At 41.6% G+C, this 18,277-nt stretch overlaps 1 protein-coding gene across 3 annotated transcripts in view; it reads right to left on the bottom strand.

Annotated features, from left to right (window-relative positions):
- SMARCC1 (SWI/SNF related, matrix associated, actin dependent regulator of chromatin subfamily c member 1) overlaps window positions 1–18,277 on the bottom strand; it is a 93,548-nt gene that overhangs the window by 15,267 nt on the left and 60,004 nt on the right. For all 3 annotated transcript variants that reach the window (XM_061474443.1, XM_061474441.1, XM_061474442.1), the window contains 5 exons: window positions 15,617–15,672; window positions 13,697–13,811; window positions 12,665–12,819; window positions 6,877–7,011; window positions 2,279–2,537 (listed from right to left, as the gene is read on the bottom strand). In XM_061474443.1, the coding sequence (XP_061330427.1) occupies window positions 2,279–2,537; window positions 6,877–7,011; window positions 12,665–12,819; window positions 13,697–13,811; window positions 15,617–15,672 (720 nt within the window). The remainder of the gene's footprint in view (window positions 1–2,278; window positions 2,538–6,876; window positions 7,012–12,664; window positions 12,820–13,696; window positions 13,812–15,616; window positions 15,673–18,277) is intronic.

Raw genomic sequence — 18,277 nt, 5'->3', positions numbered from 1 at the left:
CTAACAGGAGGGGTGGTGGTGGAAAAGTCAATCTATCGATTGACTTTAATAAAATTTGAAAGCAAGAGGTACTGACTAATTACCATAGCACCACACTGCCCACCATACACACTGAAAGGGATCACTGGGGATAGAGGACCTGGATGATTATGATGGGGCTGAAGTAATAAGGTGTTATGTGAATCAAAGATGCGAATATATTAGAAATTAAGTTTTATTAGTCCCCTAGTGAATACAACAATGCATTTAATCTCCTTTCATTCTCGGTCTCAACAGCAGCTTCTAAGTATGAGCTAGTCTAATGATATGCAATGATTCCCCCCTTTAATCCGTTATCAATTTGCCATTTCTCCATTTCACAGAACGTGTCTTCATTCTACTGTTAAGTGAATAGACCCAAGTTGTCAATATAGCACACAACAGACAAATCGCGCTACAACATCTTTTGGATCTCAAAAAAAAAAAAAAAAAAGACCATATTTTATCATGCTCCAAATTCAATTTCAGCAAAAACAGCTCCCAAAGCAATGTCAGCATTTTTCTTCCACAAGTGCACAGCAAAGCCAGGAACTTGCTGGTCCCTTGGAAAGAAGTGTTTGATTAAGCATCTAGATCCCCAGCCGATTACCTGCCTGTCCAATTTGCATTAGTCTGCATCTGTTGATTGAATCAAGTTTTATTACTGTGGAGATTCACATAGTTGGATTAGATACCTCATATTTTCAGGGTCATCTGTAAATCTTGCTTGTTTACTATGCACTTTCACTCTTTTCCAAGCCATACCTTAACACCGGCCTTTTCCCAAAATGAAAACTCAAGCTCCTGAATGCTTTCTGTTGCCTGCTTTTGATTATAATAACCCAAATTTTCAGCTTCTTCAGCAGCAGCCTATGCAAAAATCTTCCAAAATATTTTTGACTAATAACTGATCAGATTTGCCTTTGGAGTAGTTTTTGGTCAAGCAGCTGAAAATTGGTAAAAGCTCATCTTCTCCTTCGTTGTGCTCCAGATGGACAATCAGGTTACAAGCCAGGTGGTGCTATTCTATTTTATATTACCCATTCAACAACATTTAACAAGTATAGTAAAGCACCAATTCTAACTCCCATAAACACCTTCTCAGCAAAAGTACAATATTTGGTGGTCCAAACCCCTTTTAATAGTAAAATGCTTTAAAAGTGAGACTCCAAATACTATTAAGCTACTTGGTTACTTAACAGTAGGGTTGTTAGTTTTGTCATTAAGCACAAACAGTTGTTTAAAATAGGTATTTTTTTATGCACAGTGGATGGATGCTCCTCATTCTGATGAGAAACACAGCCACACTGCCACCTAATTTCTCTATCCTGTGGGATTAGGAATATCTCCACCTTTGGAGGTATCAAGAGGAAAAGTCCCTTGCAATCTGATTCAGCTGACCTGGCTCTGAACAGAAGGCAAGACTGGATACTTTCAAGTGATCCCTCTGACCAACATGGTTCAGTGACTCTCACCTGGCATCAAAGAGAGAGGCAGAAGGCAGAAAGCAAAGCCTCAGATAGGGCAGAGAAATACACTAGCATGAGGTGCCCTGACAAAGGAAACTGCTAAAGGAGCTTCCTGCTTCCTCCTCTTGTTCTGGTCCTTTCCCTCTTTTTTTTTTTTTTTTTTACACAGTTAGGTGTGTCAATGAACTGGAAAATATGAGGGAATGATTGTTTTTGAAGGAGCATCTCTGTTCAGGTCATTTGGCATAAAAAAGTCTAAGAGTATAGAAACAAGTATTTTTTGTACTCAAAAGCAATACTTAGGGGCAGCTCCATGATTTTAATTTAGAGCTTGACTATCTCCAGTGATGGAGACTCCACAGCCTTGCTGGGGAACACGCTCCAGGGTTTGACAACCCTCAGAGGAAATAAACAGTATTTTCCTGTGTCTGGATATAATTTAATGTGTTTCGTGTCCACTGCCCTCTTGCCCTGTCATTGGGCGCTACTGTGAAGAGCCTAGTGCTTTCCTTCATTCCCTCCTTTTGGATGTTCATACCCATTGATAAGATGCCTCCTCCCCAAGCTCCCTCTGCACATCTACGAGGACAAAAGCTGTAAAATGCAGCTGCGGTACAAAGAGTCCTAGTAAACTGTGTTTCTTTTCTGGTTTATAAGCAATGTCATTATAAAACACTATGTAACACAGCCCATCTATTACACCTTGTGCAATCTTACCCAGCAGTACCTCTTCCTCTGATTTTACGCTATCATGAATGGCGATCAACATAAGGGAGTTTTCTCCTCCTTACCTGGCTGTGGTGGGTGAGGTGGTGGCATCTGGTGGTGCATCATAGGGTATGGTGGGGGCTGCTGATGAGGCAGTAAGCCTGGATGTGCTGGTGCCCCAAGGGGGTTCATCCCAGGCCCACTAGAGTGCTGGTGAGGCTGCTGTGGGTTTTGACTGTGCTGCTGCTCCATTTGCTGACGAGCCCTTAATTCAGCATATTTCAGCTGTTCCATGTGAAAATTCTGGCGTTCTGTTAGCAACTGTTGTCTCTGCTGCTCTAACTATATCAAAAATAGGAGGAAAAAGGCAAAGCGAAGTTAGGAACTATACATTTAGACTATGTTTCTGCTAATCAAACACCCATCCTACTGATACCCAACTGCCTGATTTGCAGCAAGTTTTAGTAAAGGGTCCAGGCCATTTTCCCAGCTGGAACAGGCAAACTCACCTTGCTTTGTCCTAAAGTATCTCTCAGTAATACAACACACTACTCAATGAGTACTGTGCAGAGCATTCAGCCTTAAAACAATTCTAGAAGAAATTAAATGTTTTTCTGTCTTCTGCACGTGTTGGTATAAGGGGGCACAGGAAACTAAGATTTTCCAGGGCAAGACCAAAGCAGAATATGCATGCAAAAGCACAAGCTCAGTGGCTATAGGCAGGATCCTACTCCGTGCCTTTACTTTAAATGTAGGACTTGGACATCGTGATAGCCAGGCAGCAATGATTTGCCCTATTGAGTATTATGTAAAAATGCTCATGTAATTTAGGCCAATTAACATAAAACAAGTTAATTTGATTATGAAGCCACATAGACAGTAAGCAAGCCCAAAATGAAAAGACCATAAAAGCTACAGAAAATATTTCTTGCTGTTGGGCATTTTTATGACTGGTCACTGTCTGGTTGAGGAAATGCGTCGACTTACTTAAAAAATCGTAACGCATCTCTACATCTAGTACTCTTAAGCAACTGGACACAGGGATTTGCGTGACTGGTTTACAAATATTTAATGAGTATTTTAAGGTATACTCCATAATTTATCTGAAAAGCAGGTTGCCAAGGAGACTTCCACCTAGCAGAAGTTCTCCAAAAATCCCAAAGCTCCATCAATACTTTGTGTTAGCAGTCTGACTGCTGACAAAGCACGGATGAAAACAGAATACTACAGAGCACACATTCACCAGGAGAACCAGATGGGGAGAGAGCCTAATGAATAATACATGCTACTTGTTGGGGACTGGTTTTCTGCGTGTGGGAACTACAATGTGATTATTCATGCTGCCATGACTCTTTTTTCCTTGACCAATCTGATACGTTAGAGGGAAGAACTTGATAAAACAAAGAGGCACGTACACCAATGGTGTAATTGTTCATGTGTGGAAACAGACTCTGTAGGTGGCAGGCAGTTCAGAGAAAAATTACTGCAAATGACCTGAAACAAAGGCTTAGGCAAGAACTAGGGCTACACCATGCTTTTTATAGTCCTTTTGTATTCCTGCTTTGCTCTCTTCATGGTACCCTATCCTGCTACAGTTGACAAAAAAATCTTTACAAAGTATCTCCAAACGGCAGCCAGTGCCTGCAAATACACCTTGTACTTTGGAAAGCCAGTGGAAAGTTCCCTTCCATACATTCCCTCCTCTCAGGGTGAGAAAAGACAGCTGGACAGAGGAAAAAGACACGAGTTATAACACTAGTTAGTCTTAAAACTGGTGCAGAGCCCCGAACACCTGGTTCTGTATTAGATTCTTGCATTTAATAAGGCTCTGGAGACACATCACTGTGGCCTTAAGGCAGCCAACAAGAAAACTGAAGAAGGGCTTTTGACAAGGGCAAGTAGGAATAGGACAAGGCGAAATGGCTTTAACCTGACAGAGGGGAGACTGAGATGAGATCTGAGGAAGAAGTTCTTCCCTGTGAGGGTGGTGAGGACCTGGCACAGGTTGCCCAGAGAAGCTGTGGCTGCCCCATCCCTGGCAGTGTTCAAGGCCAGGCTGGACAGGGCTTGGAGCAACCTGGTCTAGTGGAAGGTGTCCCTGCCCATGGCAGGGGGGTTGGAACTGGATGAACTTGAAGGTCCCTTCCAACCCAAAGTACTCCATGATTCTATGATTTGTTGTAATCATTTCAGAAGCAAGTTTACAGACACAACCTACAGTTGTATCCCCAGGTTAGCATTAAGACAACTGGTAGTAATTTGTGGTAATAACACATTTTCTTGTGGGCTATGTATCAGTAATTTGCTCTGCTCTTCAACTCTCAAAACTCAAGTTATACCTGTAGCAATGTCAGGCAAGAGTGATGCTAGGCACCTTAATGGAGATCAGCATCTATCAGTTTGCCACACAATCGCCCTACATGATGTGATTCAGGAAATCAGTCAAAATTTTAGGTATGTAAGTAATGAATACTACACTCTTGAACATCCTTAAATTTGCAAGAGCATGTTTCTGCACTCTTGTGAAGTGATTCACAATTAGAAGGACTATTACAGGCATCTGATGTATATTCATACAATAACTATTATTGTACCCCACAATTTATTCTTCAGCAAGTAACTCCCTCCCCAAACACAAACAATAAAGCAAGCATTCACCTGCCATTATAAATTTTGGGTCAACAAGAATCTTACCAACAAGGTCCCTGGTTACACACAGAGTTTGCAGCACTTAAACACCGAAGTAAATGTGTTCTGTGTAAAATCTAACACCGTCCAGTCTGCAGCAGAATTCGTTCAACGCTTACAATCGCCTTACCTTTACTACAAATAAAAAACCCAGTGCAGCAAAATACGGACATACACATAGTGTACAGTGGCACCAAGGATATTTTTTGCTTTAATTATTCCACTAAATATCCACAATGACAGGTGAAAGGACTAAATTTAACTACCCGAAAGGCAAGGGAAAAATTGGTATGCACATTTTTAAAAAGGAAAATGTCATCTCCCTCAAAATGGAAAAAACCCTCAACCTGTCACTAATAGAATGTATCCCCCAAAGAAGGAAATCCACAGAGAACCTTTTCAAAATAGTTAGGTCCATTTCTTGAGCTGCCAATCAGTGTCAGAGGCAAACGCAACACTGACATGGCTGAGGATGCTGAGCTATCTAGAAATTTTTGCTGACATTCTGCTACAACAAAAAAAAAAAAAACCAAACAAACCAGTTTGTCAAACTCCATCAATGTGATTAAGGGGAAGTTCAGGTTGGACATTAGGAAAAAGTTCTTCACTGAGGGTGGTCAGTCACCGGACGAGGCTCCCCAGGCAAGTGGTTACAGTACCAAGCCTTTCAGAGGTCAAGGAGCATCTGGACAACACTCTTAGTCATACAATTTAGTTTTAGGCAGTCCTGTGAGGAGTAGGGAGGTGGGCTCAATGACGCTAGTAGGTTCCTTCAACCTTGAGATATTTTGATTCTATTAATAACCATGTGAGGATGTAAACTGCATTAAATTCACTTGGTAGGGCAAATGGGAAAATCCCTAGAATTATGAGTATCTGTAACACATCTAGAGTAATTGCCTATTGACAAAATGAAGAAGCTATACAACAGAAAAAAATCAAATAATGACCACCAGCTGATAAAAAATGAAGTTTTGAGTCATCTTCACAGTAGCTGGAGAGAAACTGTTTCTCTGGAAGCCTGTCACATTATATACGAAACAACACCTTGTAACTGATGCGCAGCCCAGGCACTGACAGCCACAGCCATCATCCCTTACTTGTTATACCCTGTTTTTAGGGATATGCAAGTCTCTAGCAAAGTGTCATTAATAGTGCTACAATATAAATACAGCCCTTCTTGGGATGCACCATATACATGCTCTCAGTGTCACCACCTTCTTCAGCTAGCTAGACCTCAATAAAGATCTGAGTCCTGGCTTACAGCCTCGCTAGACTGAAGACAGAAACCAACTTTCTTCTTTAGCTTGCCCAGCTGCGCTTTATCATTACATTTGTCAATTCAGTTTTGTTCCAGGGAGACGTTAGAACAGCTTCCAGAACCTAAAGCGTCTGACAAGAAAGCTGGAGAGGGGCTTTTGACAAGGGCAGGTAGAGACAGGACAAGGGGGAATGGCTTTAAACTGACAGAGGGGAGATTGAGATGAGATCTGAGGAAGAAGTTCTTCCCTGTGAGGGTGGTGAGGCCCTGGCACAGGCTGCCCAGAGAAGCTGTGCTGCCCCATCCCTGGCAGTATTCAAGCCCAGGTTGGACGAGGCTTGGAGCAACCTGGTATAGTAGAAGCTGTCACTGCCTGTGGCAGAGGGTTGGAACTGGGGAAGCTTTAAGCTCCCTTCCAATCCACACCACTCTATGGTATCATTCATGTGATAAGGCCTACATAAAGGCTCAGCATGAATTCCACGCTCATGCTTAGATGACAGGAGTAAAGATTATGAAGCAGATCTGGGATACCACCAGTTCTCTGCTTATGGTAAAGAGAAGACACTGGATAAAGGAGAGCCTTCAAATGCTACTGTGTACTAATCATGAATTCTACCTGAAGGAGAAAGACCTGCATAAAGGCAAGGAACAGCTGAAGTTGCTAGTTTTTCTGCTGTTAGCATATATAAATCTTTGCAGTGACTGAATTATTCTAGAACCCCTGCTTACCGCCTCCTTCTCTCTGTCCATAATAGTTTCCAACTCCTCAAAATGGCGAAGTTTTATCTCCAGCTTCTTCATCTGTGTTTCCACCAAAAGGGCAACCAAGGATTTGATCTTTCTTTCTTCCACTGCTGCTAGGTGCTGAGGATAAAACACAGGGTTTTGATTTACACACATTTACAAAATAAAGTGCTTTAAAGTGAACAACTCAGTCAACTATGCCTACATCTAGCTTTAGCCATTCTTTTCCACTTCTGGACAGAAAACATGACATTAGATAATCAATCTTATGCTTGGAACCAGAAGCCCTTGGAAGATTGTTTAGCTTTTAATCAAATAAACAGAAGTCAAGTTTTAATACGAGAGGTACTGTGGATGCTCAGTACTCGTGAGCAACCCAGCTTTGCCTTGAACTCTTCTGAGTGCAGCGTGCAGTTTCAGTGGAAATGCAAATGAGGGAGCCACGGTCCATTCTACTGAGTCAGCTGCAGGTCATCCAAAAAGCTTTCACCAAAACACACTCAAGAGACTTACCTGGAACAAACCCACAGCAACAGTGAGATGACTTTTGCATGCCTTTGCCATTCAAGTATTCTTTTTGCTCAAGTAAATGTATCTCAAGCTGTGTATCTAGTTGAGCATATTCCCATTATATGTAGCACCAGATCACTAAACCATAAGCTTTCTCAGCACAGCAATTCCACCTTAGGTGAGTAAGAGCGTGCAGAGAAATCTCTACACAGATATTAGAAGGAACTGTCAAAAAAAAATAATAAATCTCCAGTTTCCTTTTATAACCAGGTTGCACAGTATTTCTATTGCAGAGGAAAGCTGAAGGCAAAGCTGTATTTAAACTGCAAAAGCAAACTGCAGAAAAAGGCAAAGAGATTTTTTACACAGCTTTAGCTTTACCCCATTTACACATACACACTTCTACATAAATGATACAGAATATATAGATGTCTGTATGCATGTGATACATGAGACAGCCTACAAGTGTTTCACACTCTCCAAGTGTGAAAGGCATGTTAAGGACACCTTTTACTAGGTTTTGTTAGAAGCCTGCTGTTCAAAACCAAAATATTCTCAACACACCCATTGTGCATACTGCTTGGGAGTTTGTGTATGAATAATCAAGGGATGTTTCCCGAACACAGTGTCCAAGCAAAGCCTTCCTGACACATCCAAAGGGTGAGTGGGAAGGAGGGTTGGCTTTTGAGAAGGGGAAGGTAGGAGTTGAGGGATGGAAGGAAAAAAGAAAAAGCTAGATCTTACCCAGCTCAAGCTGCAAACAGCAACTTGTATCTAGCAAGCTGTGCCCCAAGCTTTGGCTAAGAAGTGGGAGAAATACTGAGCTGGAGAATAGAAACATTATAAAATTCCCTGGTATTCCTAATTATAAACATAATTTCTTAAAAATGTATGATACTCTTTCCATCATTAGTATGTTGTGCCATTTGACAGTGTTCTATCATTCTGTGATTCAGCCCGGTAACCCACCAGCAATAAAATAAGTCTTCAGTAGATCTAAATAACACATGTTGTTCAAGACCAGGTTGGACGAGGCCTTGGGTGATATGATTTAGTGTAAGGTGTCCCTGCCCACAGCAGGGGGGTTGGATCTAGATGACCTTAAAGTCCTCTCCAACACTAACTACTCTATGATTCTAAGCTTGATTTTGGCATCAATTAATACCACGCAGTAGATGAAACTCATTTGTATAAGAAGTTGGACAGAAGTATGTTTGTCGACACACACAACCTTCTGGCAGTCATTCTGCCTTGCTTGAGGCACACAATTTTAATAATGAAATCATATTAACATAAAATCAAGCAAGGCATGTGATTAGGAAAGAGACAGGTCTCAAAATACACATTAGAAATCATCATTGACATTTTCTCTAAAGAGACAGAGAGATTTGTCACTTAACCTAGCATTAACCAGTGCTTTCACATGGACAAAGAACAGAAATATTTTTGAGTCGGTCATGACAAGACTAAAGTAACAGTGATTTAAATTGTCTGATAAACACATTGCTGCATCCACCTTAAGTCATAAACAAAGAAAAAGGCAGCTGGTATGTGACATTATCCTGGGAGACAGCAATTCTGAATGACCTGAGTATCACTGAGCCAGCCATTGAACCAGCCCCAGCGGAGAGAGGATACAGAATGACACTTTGGTTTAGGACTTCAGCACAGGAGCCCTAAACACAAGTGCAGCCATGAGTGGCTCTGTGTCTGGGTTTGTTCCTGTTGCCACAATACTGACTCCAGTTCCACTGCTCGGAAGTTATATTTCTGGGTGAATGCTGACCAGCTTGGGAGGAATTGCCCCAAGAAGCTGTGGCTGCCCCATCCCCTGCAGTGTTCAAAGGCAAGGCTGGATGGGACTTGGACCAACCCGGTCTAGTGGAAGGCGTCTCTGCCTCTGCCTCTGAAGGTGTCAGGGAAGTTGGAACTGGGTGAGCCTTAAGGTCCCTTCCAACCGTTATATGACATGATTCTACAATGACTAGCTACTAACCAAGCACACACACATTACAGGCACTTTCACAGAACCTAGCCCATTCCCTGATCACCTTAAACCCAGCTTTTGCTGTGAAATTAGCTAATCAAAGCAAGAGTATGAGTGTGACAACTGGTATGGACAACTGTAAAATTGGACCACCTCTGGAAAACTGATAGCATCCATCTAACTGGAATTCTCAACTGAATTCTCATCCACACGCAACAGTTTAGCTGCAACTGCAACAGGCAAAGAAAACCACACTTTCTTCATTCCCTTTTCCTATGCTGTGAAAAGAGACTAGCCGCTTCACCGAGCTCTTGTTTTGTGAGGCCAAAAGGGGTAAGACTGTCTTTCACACATGAAATAGAACCAAGGTGGCAGATAACAAAAACTTTCTAAATGAAGGCACATAATAGGAAAAAACAAGCCCTGTCATGCATACTTCCCAAGCATGAGATGAAAAAAGTCCTACAGTGAGTTTCTAGAGCAGCAGCAAGAAGGAGCCAATTAAAGACAACTTGATTTGTCTCTAAACAGAAGATAGGATGTAGCTGCTTGCAAAAAGAAAACACGATTTTGGCAACAGGGCCCCTTCTATACCTTAATCTTACTTTTCTAAATCCCTACAACACATGAAAAAAGTGATCAATAACCAAAGGCTTTTCAATTCAGCAGGCAAAGGAAGGTACTTCAGTGGTTGGTGGTTGAATTGAATTGAACTAGGAATAAAGCTGGACAGCAAAGTTTACCACCCATGGAAAAAACTTCTGAACAATCACAGGAGGTTTTGCATCACTGGCAGTTTTGATATGTGTCTTCTAGAAAAGACGCTTTCAATCACAGCTGCCTCAAAACAGGAATTCAGGGAAGTCACGAGGTCAGGTGTTATGCAGGAGGTCAAATTATGACTGATCAAGAGCTCCAGCAGAAGCTCTACAGCTCATTTGCAACTGGAAAAAAGCTAACAGGAACCTGCAGTAGAGATGACATTTTCTATAAGGTGCTACCTACATATAGAAAGGAAAAAATACCTTACAGTGGTTTAGGAGTCTGAGAAGAAAATGAGGAAAGGGGACTTTAATTCTAATATTGTTTGTACAGAAGCCATAACCTGCAAAAATAAATTTAAAATTGTTCCTGTATTTTATATGTAGTAACAGAGTCTCACCCTTAAATGTACCACTTCTCAAACAGCACATCCCTTTGGTGAAACCGCTTATCTCGAAGGAAAAACAACACTTTGAGTGTCTACCTTGAACTCCTGTTTCTCCTGAGAAGCCAGCTGAGATATTCCTCCAGTGTAAAAACTGTAAGGAAAATGACTTCGTAACAGCTCTTCACATGACTAGGTCTGGAGTTTATGATGAAGAATCAAATTACTTTCTCAGACAAGATACAGCTCACTGAAAGCTTTAATACTGTCTTGGCTTTTTAAGTGGAGAGATCCCTGTTGAATTTGAATGCTACTCTGAAGTGTGAACATCCTAATTATATTATTTCCTATAACATAAAGCTAAAATTCATCTAGAATATTATTGCCATAATGAAAACCACCATTAGCCAAGTCACTTCTTTCTCTAGCACTTATTACCACAAAGGAAGGAAAGTAGATCATCTTTATTTGGAGCAAGTAGCCTTCCATAAAACAGAGATTAAATCTCATGCCTCCTTATATACATATATAACCCTGCATATAACATGCAGGGTTTTTTTTTTTTCATCTTGGCTGAAAATACCTGTAAGAAATCTGAAGAGAGACTTTTGATAAAGGCAGGTAATGACAGGAGAAGAGGGAATGGCTTTAAAATGACAAAAGGCAGATTTAGATGGGATGTGAGGAACAAGTTCTTCCCTGTGAGGGTGGGGACGCCCTGGCACAGGTTGCCCAGAGAAGCTGTGGCTGCCCCATCCCTGGCAGTGTTCAAGGCCAGGCTGGATGGGGCCTGGAGCAACCTGGTCTAGTGGAAGGTGTCCCTGCCCATGGCAGGGGTTTGGAACTGGGTGAGCTTTAAGGTCCCTTCCAACCCAAACCACTCTGTGATTCTATGATTCCAAGTCTGATGAACTGAAAGTACATTATTCTTGGTAAGAGAGCTTGGTGCTAGGAGCACTGTAGGTTCAGACACCAAAAGGTGAAGTGATGAACAAGGGAGCCAGTTTGGACTCCACACACCACCAAAATAATGAGCCTGAAGTTTACGTGCAAAGTGGGGTTCTACACAGCAAGGGTGCCTAGCTCTGACATTATGCAATGCTGAATTTATGCAACTTGTGATTTTAGAACCTGGCTCGTAAGGTAGTAACTAAAATTATCCTCAAATCTCATGATGACAACACCTATCATCACACTATCCTCAATACGTATCATGCAGCTGGGAAAAAAAAACAAACTAACGTTGTAAGAGTCAAAGATCACACTGGAAAAGTCAGTATGACACATGCAACACCTTGTTATGTCCACCATTATGTCCCGGAAATCCATAAGGAAATAACCACCATCAATGCTCTGCTTTTGGTACCTATGAAGTAGGTGCTATGGAACATGGCACTGAATTCAAGAGCAATTAAAAACCCCAAACTTCGACTTGAATCAAAAAAAAAAAAAAGAAGAAAAAAAAAAAGAGAATGCAGATTTTGAAAAGAGTATTCAGAAAGAACATGAAAGACAACATGCAATTAGCAATAGTAGGGTAAAGAAAAGCTATTAGATAGAGCACTGATTCAAACCACAGCTTATTACAACACTACAGACAAACAAACAGAAGTTTAGTGACAGAAGGACAAGAATGTGCTTTTAACACACAGCTCTTCTGAACAACAACAAAATCATTAAGTTGCCTGTCAAAAAAACTGCAGCAGTAGAATCAATCCCATTGCTCTTGCAGACAAGGAATCCAAGCACAGAAGGTTTGTGTGAAGCCCACAGAGCAGCAGTGGCAAAGCAGAAAAAGTGCAGGTTTTATCACCCAGGACTACACCCTCAGCATTACAGCCAGAGCTACCAAACAGAGAAAAGTCTTTCCAAAAATGATAAATACATCTTTGGGCTATTTCTTAGGTACGTTCATCGATTTCACGATCATAAAAGTAGCTGCCTGAATTAAACTGTACACTATTTTACTTTGGAGTTCAAGCAGAAGAAACTGAAGAAGGCACTTGTGCTCCTTCAAGGTATTAGAAGTTAGAATAAGAAATCACACAGATCTGGAACAAAGGACCATTTTAAGAAGAGTTCTAATGTGAACTGGAAGCAAAGCCAATGGATATTTGTATAAAACAAACCTTTGCTTTGGTGGCAGCTGAGGCAAGGGCAGCAGCTGCAGCTGTAGCTACATTTCCTTCCGAGATTTCATGTTCCACTTTCTTCTTCCCAGCCTCGTTTTCTTTGTCTTTGCTTGCATCAACATTCTCCTTGTTCTCTTCTGCCTCCTTCTCTTCTGAAAGAGATTTCCCAACAAGTCCCTTACGTGCATTCTCCCCTTGTTAACAGTATCGCGTCAGGACAGAAACTGCACTATGTGCACCTTCATTAGTCAAATTAATTCATCCACACACTGTCATATTCCTACGTTATAGTATTGCTACTCGCCGAAATGCTGACAGAGGAACAGCTCTAGTCTAAGAGGATCCAATCCAGCAAATAGGAAAAATTTAAATACTTTTTATTTCCATTCTGTCAATTCATCTCCTGCCATCAGCTTACTTTCATCAGAACATTTCAGCTGCGTTTCCAAATCAATTCCATATTCTATCAAATCCAAAAGCTTCTTGTTCTACCTGGTGCTAAAACACAGAATGCCAAGTTCCAGGAAAAAACAATATATTCATGAGGTACAAAGGAAACATGTTAAGTAAGAATCATCTCTTACGTAGAAAAAAAACCCCAGCACTCAGCCTGTCAAAAAATAAAGGCTCTGCATCCCATTACAGGGAAACTGAGCTAACACATTAACTTCTAAGCACAGAAATGAGCAGTCCCATTTCTTTGCATCAAAAATGATCAAATGGTGTGCAGTAGTCAAAAGAAAGTAATTTATATGACCTACACTCTCTTTGCTACTGCAATTTCTTCACCCAGTCACTACACACAGTGGAAAAAAAGCTCAGATGAGGTCTCAAATGAGTTCAGGCAGGAATTTAGTGCCTGAGCTTAAGCAGTGAAATTAAACTAGAATATTTACTACTGAACTATGAAGCAGCCTGATGCGCAAGAGGAAATATTTCAGCCACAGTTGAGTTTATAGTCTATTCCAACTGCTTTAGAGGAAGGCCATTAAAGCTAACACAGCTTCAGGAACAGCTGGGAACCATTACCTGGCTTAGTGTCTGCAGTCACTTCACTATCTTGCTCTTTTTCTGTATTCCTCTCATTTTCTCCTTCTTGTACTTTATCACCTTCCTCAACTTCATTTTCTGCTTTGTTTTCAACCTAAACGGGATGAAAGATTGTTTGAAGAATGAGAGCTATAGAAGACATTCACTGTTAACTTTGTTTATAGCTTTCAAATTAATTTGTTATCATAAAGGAAGAGATAAAATTTTAAGGGTTGTCTCCTACTTCAGTCCATTTTGACAATCGTAACTGAAATAAGAATAAACAAAGTAGCTGCTACACTGGACAAAGTCTATCAGCTTCAGTAGCCTCAGCCAGCCTGGGCTCATCTGAAGGTACAAGAAATCCTGAACTAAGATGACAGGTAAGAACATGTTCTGCCCCCTGTGCTGCCCCCATTTATTCCAGCAGTTTGTGCATAAGAGCTACATCCTTTCCAGTGTCTGCTCTGTTCATAACTTACACAGTATTAACCTATCCACACTGCTCCAAACTCTGCACAACTCACGGCCACAACAGCCTCCTATGGCAATAAATGCTGCAGTAAGATTACATGTCACAGGAAGGTGCATGTACACCATTCTCCCTAGGAATCGGTGGCAGCAAGCAAGGAGCAGCTTCATGCTTAATACAGCAAGTATCATTTTTCCCTTGGAAATACTCCAGACTGACTTGAACGCTTCTCATTTAGCCTGCTCTACAGAATAATTAATCTTGTTAAACTGTGACCAAGACGTCTATACTTACATCTACCTAGGTGTACCTGGCTATTCACTGGAAAGGCAGAAAAAGAACTACCTGAAAAGAGAATGAGAAATAACATCCCAACTACATTCAGCAGCTGTTAGGCAAGTTTTATCTCATCTGATGAAGCAGGAGACGCAGAAGTATCACCTGTTGCTGCAGACTCAGTAAACACTCACCACCACTTATTTAGCAGGGTGATGTTTTAATTCCAGGGTATTACCTTAGCTCAAGGTCTGAAGCAATCACAGCCAGTGCCATTACTGTACACTAGCTGAAAAGAGATGCTGTGTCTGTAGACATGGGGTTATGAAAAAGCCCAAACAACTGCACTCTTGTAGGCATTACCAACAGCTTGAATTTAATTTCTAAATATCTGGGTTTTATGGGCAGGACGCATCATACCTAACAGCAAGAGTACACAATACACACATGTATAAAGAAGAGCTAGCCCAGACTTCTTGGATTGAGGAGTTTCACTGCCCAGCTCAGCAACTGACACCTTTGTGAGATAGATCTCATCCTCCCACATCCACTAAGCTGCACACGGTCACACAGAGCAGACATGTAACTTGCACTACCATAGGAAAGGTGAGATGCAGCTGGGGCAATAGTTTCATTAAGTTTATCTGTTCAGCTCTGTACACTATACTCAGAAATGGTTGCCAAATACTGCAAGTAACCCAAACTCACACATTTCCTGGAAAGCCCCGATCTTGCCAGAACTGAAAGCTGCATTCTTTGGGAATGCAATCTGTCACATAACAAGCTTTCCTAGGGCAAAACTTTGAAGTGACACTTTAGACCGTTACAAATCACAAACCAGTGTCCTTCTGCAGCTTAAGTCTCCAGTTCATTTGGTGCCACCCAGTTTTCATTTCCTCCTGATCCAACCTTTGTTCCTCAAGACTAGAAAACACCACACCAATATCTCACTGCCAGCTGCCCAGCAAAAGAAATGTCTCTGTATGGTTTGAAACTAAATGACTCCTAAGAAAATGAAGCACTATGGAGACTGAAAATTTTTCCCTGTGGACACATACACTGACCAGCACACTGCTGTCTGCCTTTCTTATCACACATTTCAGAACGTAGTAATTCAGGTTTGTAAGCGTTCTAAGTATCTTTCCAGAACCCGCGTACTAAGCCAAGCTTACCTTCTCAGGCTGTTGCCCATCTGGCTCCGTTTCCATCTTTTCTTCTTCAGCTCCATCTGAGAAAACAAACAGTATTTAGAATTGCCATAATATTCATTTATCATATTCAACGTTTTTCTCAGGGTTAACTAAAATTTTGTGTTCTCTACTAACAGTAATTTAAAGAAAGGCACAACACTAAGCTCCTGGACGACTAAAAGCTTATTACACTAATTTTAGATTAAAAATCAAATTTACTTGAAAATTGAACTGTTTTTTCTTTTCAGTCCAACAAGCAGGACGAAACATTACATTATCTATGCCCTGCTGAAACCCCCAGTTTACCCATGTAGAGAGAAACAATCAAATATATAAATTTTAGCTACATAAAGGACAGTTCAGTTGCACAGTTCTGCAGTATTCATATCACACAGCAATTTCCATTGGTAAGTCATAGTATTATAAAATGTTTTCCACAATACAGCCAATTTGATTCTGTAGACGGTTGACAGTTACGTGATTAACCTCAATTACAGTGCTGCCAGACTTGTAATTCCTCCTTAGCACAAGATCCCCTGAGCTGCTTTTGATGAAAGGTCTATCTCCAGAGGCACTGTCATGCACTGCAGGTCAACTGATGATTTAAATTCTATTTTGCAGGTGGTGCAAATATCATAATTCTCCAGTGTAGACTTCAAAATAATTATTCAAGACCAGAGTAACATTAAGCACTAGCAAATTTGTTAAAGCACCAACACTATTCTTAAAACACAAAAGATCTCGTTATTTCTGGCCCCAGACAAGAAAGCTGAAGAAGGGCTTTTGACAAGGGCCTGTAGGGATAGAACAAGAGGGAATGGCTTTAACCTGATAGAGGGGATATTTAGATGAGATCTGAGGAAGAAGTTCTTCCCTGTGAGGGTGGTGAGGCCCTGGTACAGGCTGCCCAGAGAAGCTGTGGCTGCCCCATCCCTGGCAGTGTTCAAGGCCAGGTTGGACTGGGCTTGGAGCGACCTGGTCTAGTGGAAGGTGTCCCTGCCTATGGCAGGGGGTTGGAACTGCGGGAGCTTTAAGGTCTCTTCTTAAACTCATTCTGTGAGTTCAAGGAAGGGAACCGTTATCCTCAGCACCGGTTTGAGGTGAAACCCTGCACAATGAAACCTTATTTCACACCCTTCCTACCTGCTGCTCTGCACAAACACGATGTTTATGCCCTGGATAAACATGATGACCAGCTGGTTCGCAGTCCTGTATGGCTCTTTGTGCTGTTCCTCCAAACACATTTCTCCCCAAAGGTCCCTGAAATTGTGTCCAAGCCCTCAGAAATACATGCAAAGCAAGTATTTGAGTCTGAACTGAACAATGAATCTCAAATCAAAGAAACTGGCCCAAAAAGGTGTCATGCTATGGTAGATATTCCTGGACAGTGCTCTCACTCGGACCTTGATTGTTCATTCCCTTGCTTCTTTCTCAGCGGTAATGATAATAACTGTGGGGTTTTACTAAATAATATATCAGTGAAATGACTGAAGTTAAACCCTAACACTTTCTTCACCCTTTCACTAGAAAAAGCTGTATTGCAGCTCCTCTAGAGTCCAACTGCAACTGCCTAGTTAGGTGCTAAACAAGATATGAATCACATCTGAGCAAAGAGGCAGTTGTTGGTTAGATATAAAGCAATAAAAGCACATAAATTACCAGCTGAAAGCTCTGAACTTCCTCTGTATCCAAAAATACAGCCATCCAAACAAATGAGACACAGACTGAGGCTGAACAAACATCTCCTGACAATGTCATCACAGGATAGCCTGCTCCACTCCCAGCTTTTTTAAAAGGAAAAAAAGAGTGGTGAGCTGCATCCTCCAGTGCTAATGCTGAAGAGTGCAATAGCATTGGTAAGCTCTTACTTCTCCCCAGTGGCTTCAGGTACTGCTGACGGATGTTGTAAGATGTGCAAGGCTTTCTGTAAATCACTGAATCCCAGGTTGGAAGAGACCTCAAGGATCATCTGGTCCAACCTTTCTAGGCAAAGCATGACCTAGGCTAGATGGCCCAGCACCCTGTCCAGCTTAATCTTAAATGTCCAACACTGGGGAATCCACCATTTCCCTGGTGAGGTTATTCTAATGGCTGATTGGATTAGGGTCTCTGTGCAGTAACCATTTCCTGGACTGCTCCAGGAGATGAAGCCTCTGCTTACACCATCACCTGAATTTTCATAGGGATCACACAAGACAGCCTCTAGACCAGGGCTCCCATACTGGAGCCATGAACTACTTCCTCATGAAAAAAGAAGACAAATGTGCCAAGCACGTGCTCAGGAGCAGACCTTTACTGAGAGCAGGGTCAGCTCACCTACATCACTGTAGCCCCCAGTTCCAAACTGGTCATCAAAAATCTCCATCTAGACCAAAGCAGTCTTCAGGTTACTCCCCAGAGGTCAAAACAGAAAAGCACAAGTCATTTGGGAAATAGTCTTAAGAAGCTACAAGTATGCAATAAGAGCTGTTTGGATGCTTGGCAGGTCCTCTCACTGCCACAGATGTGTGGGTCCGTACAGCCTCTTATGCTTTCATATTTAGAACCCAAACCGACTTTGCCAACACCCAAATCCTGACCTTGACCACAAGCACCTTTAGAGTGCCCTGTGACCAGGCATGAAAAAACCTTAGCTTCAATACA

This window comes from Pezoporus flaviventris, unplaced genomic scaffold (genome assembly GCF_033815535.1).
Source record: "Pezoporus flaviventris isolate CSIRO_AGI_PZ_B2104156 unplaced genomic scaffold, CSIRO_AGI_Pfla_v1 ptg000079l, whole genome shotgun sequence".
NCBI classification, from domain to species: domain Eukaryota; kingdom Metazoa; phylum Chordata; class Aves; order Psittaciformes; family Psittacidae; genus Pezoporus; species Pezoporus flaviventris.
The sequence above is the reverse complement of the archived record's forward strand: the minus strand, read 5'-3'. Positions and strand labels throughout refer to the sequence as shown.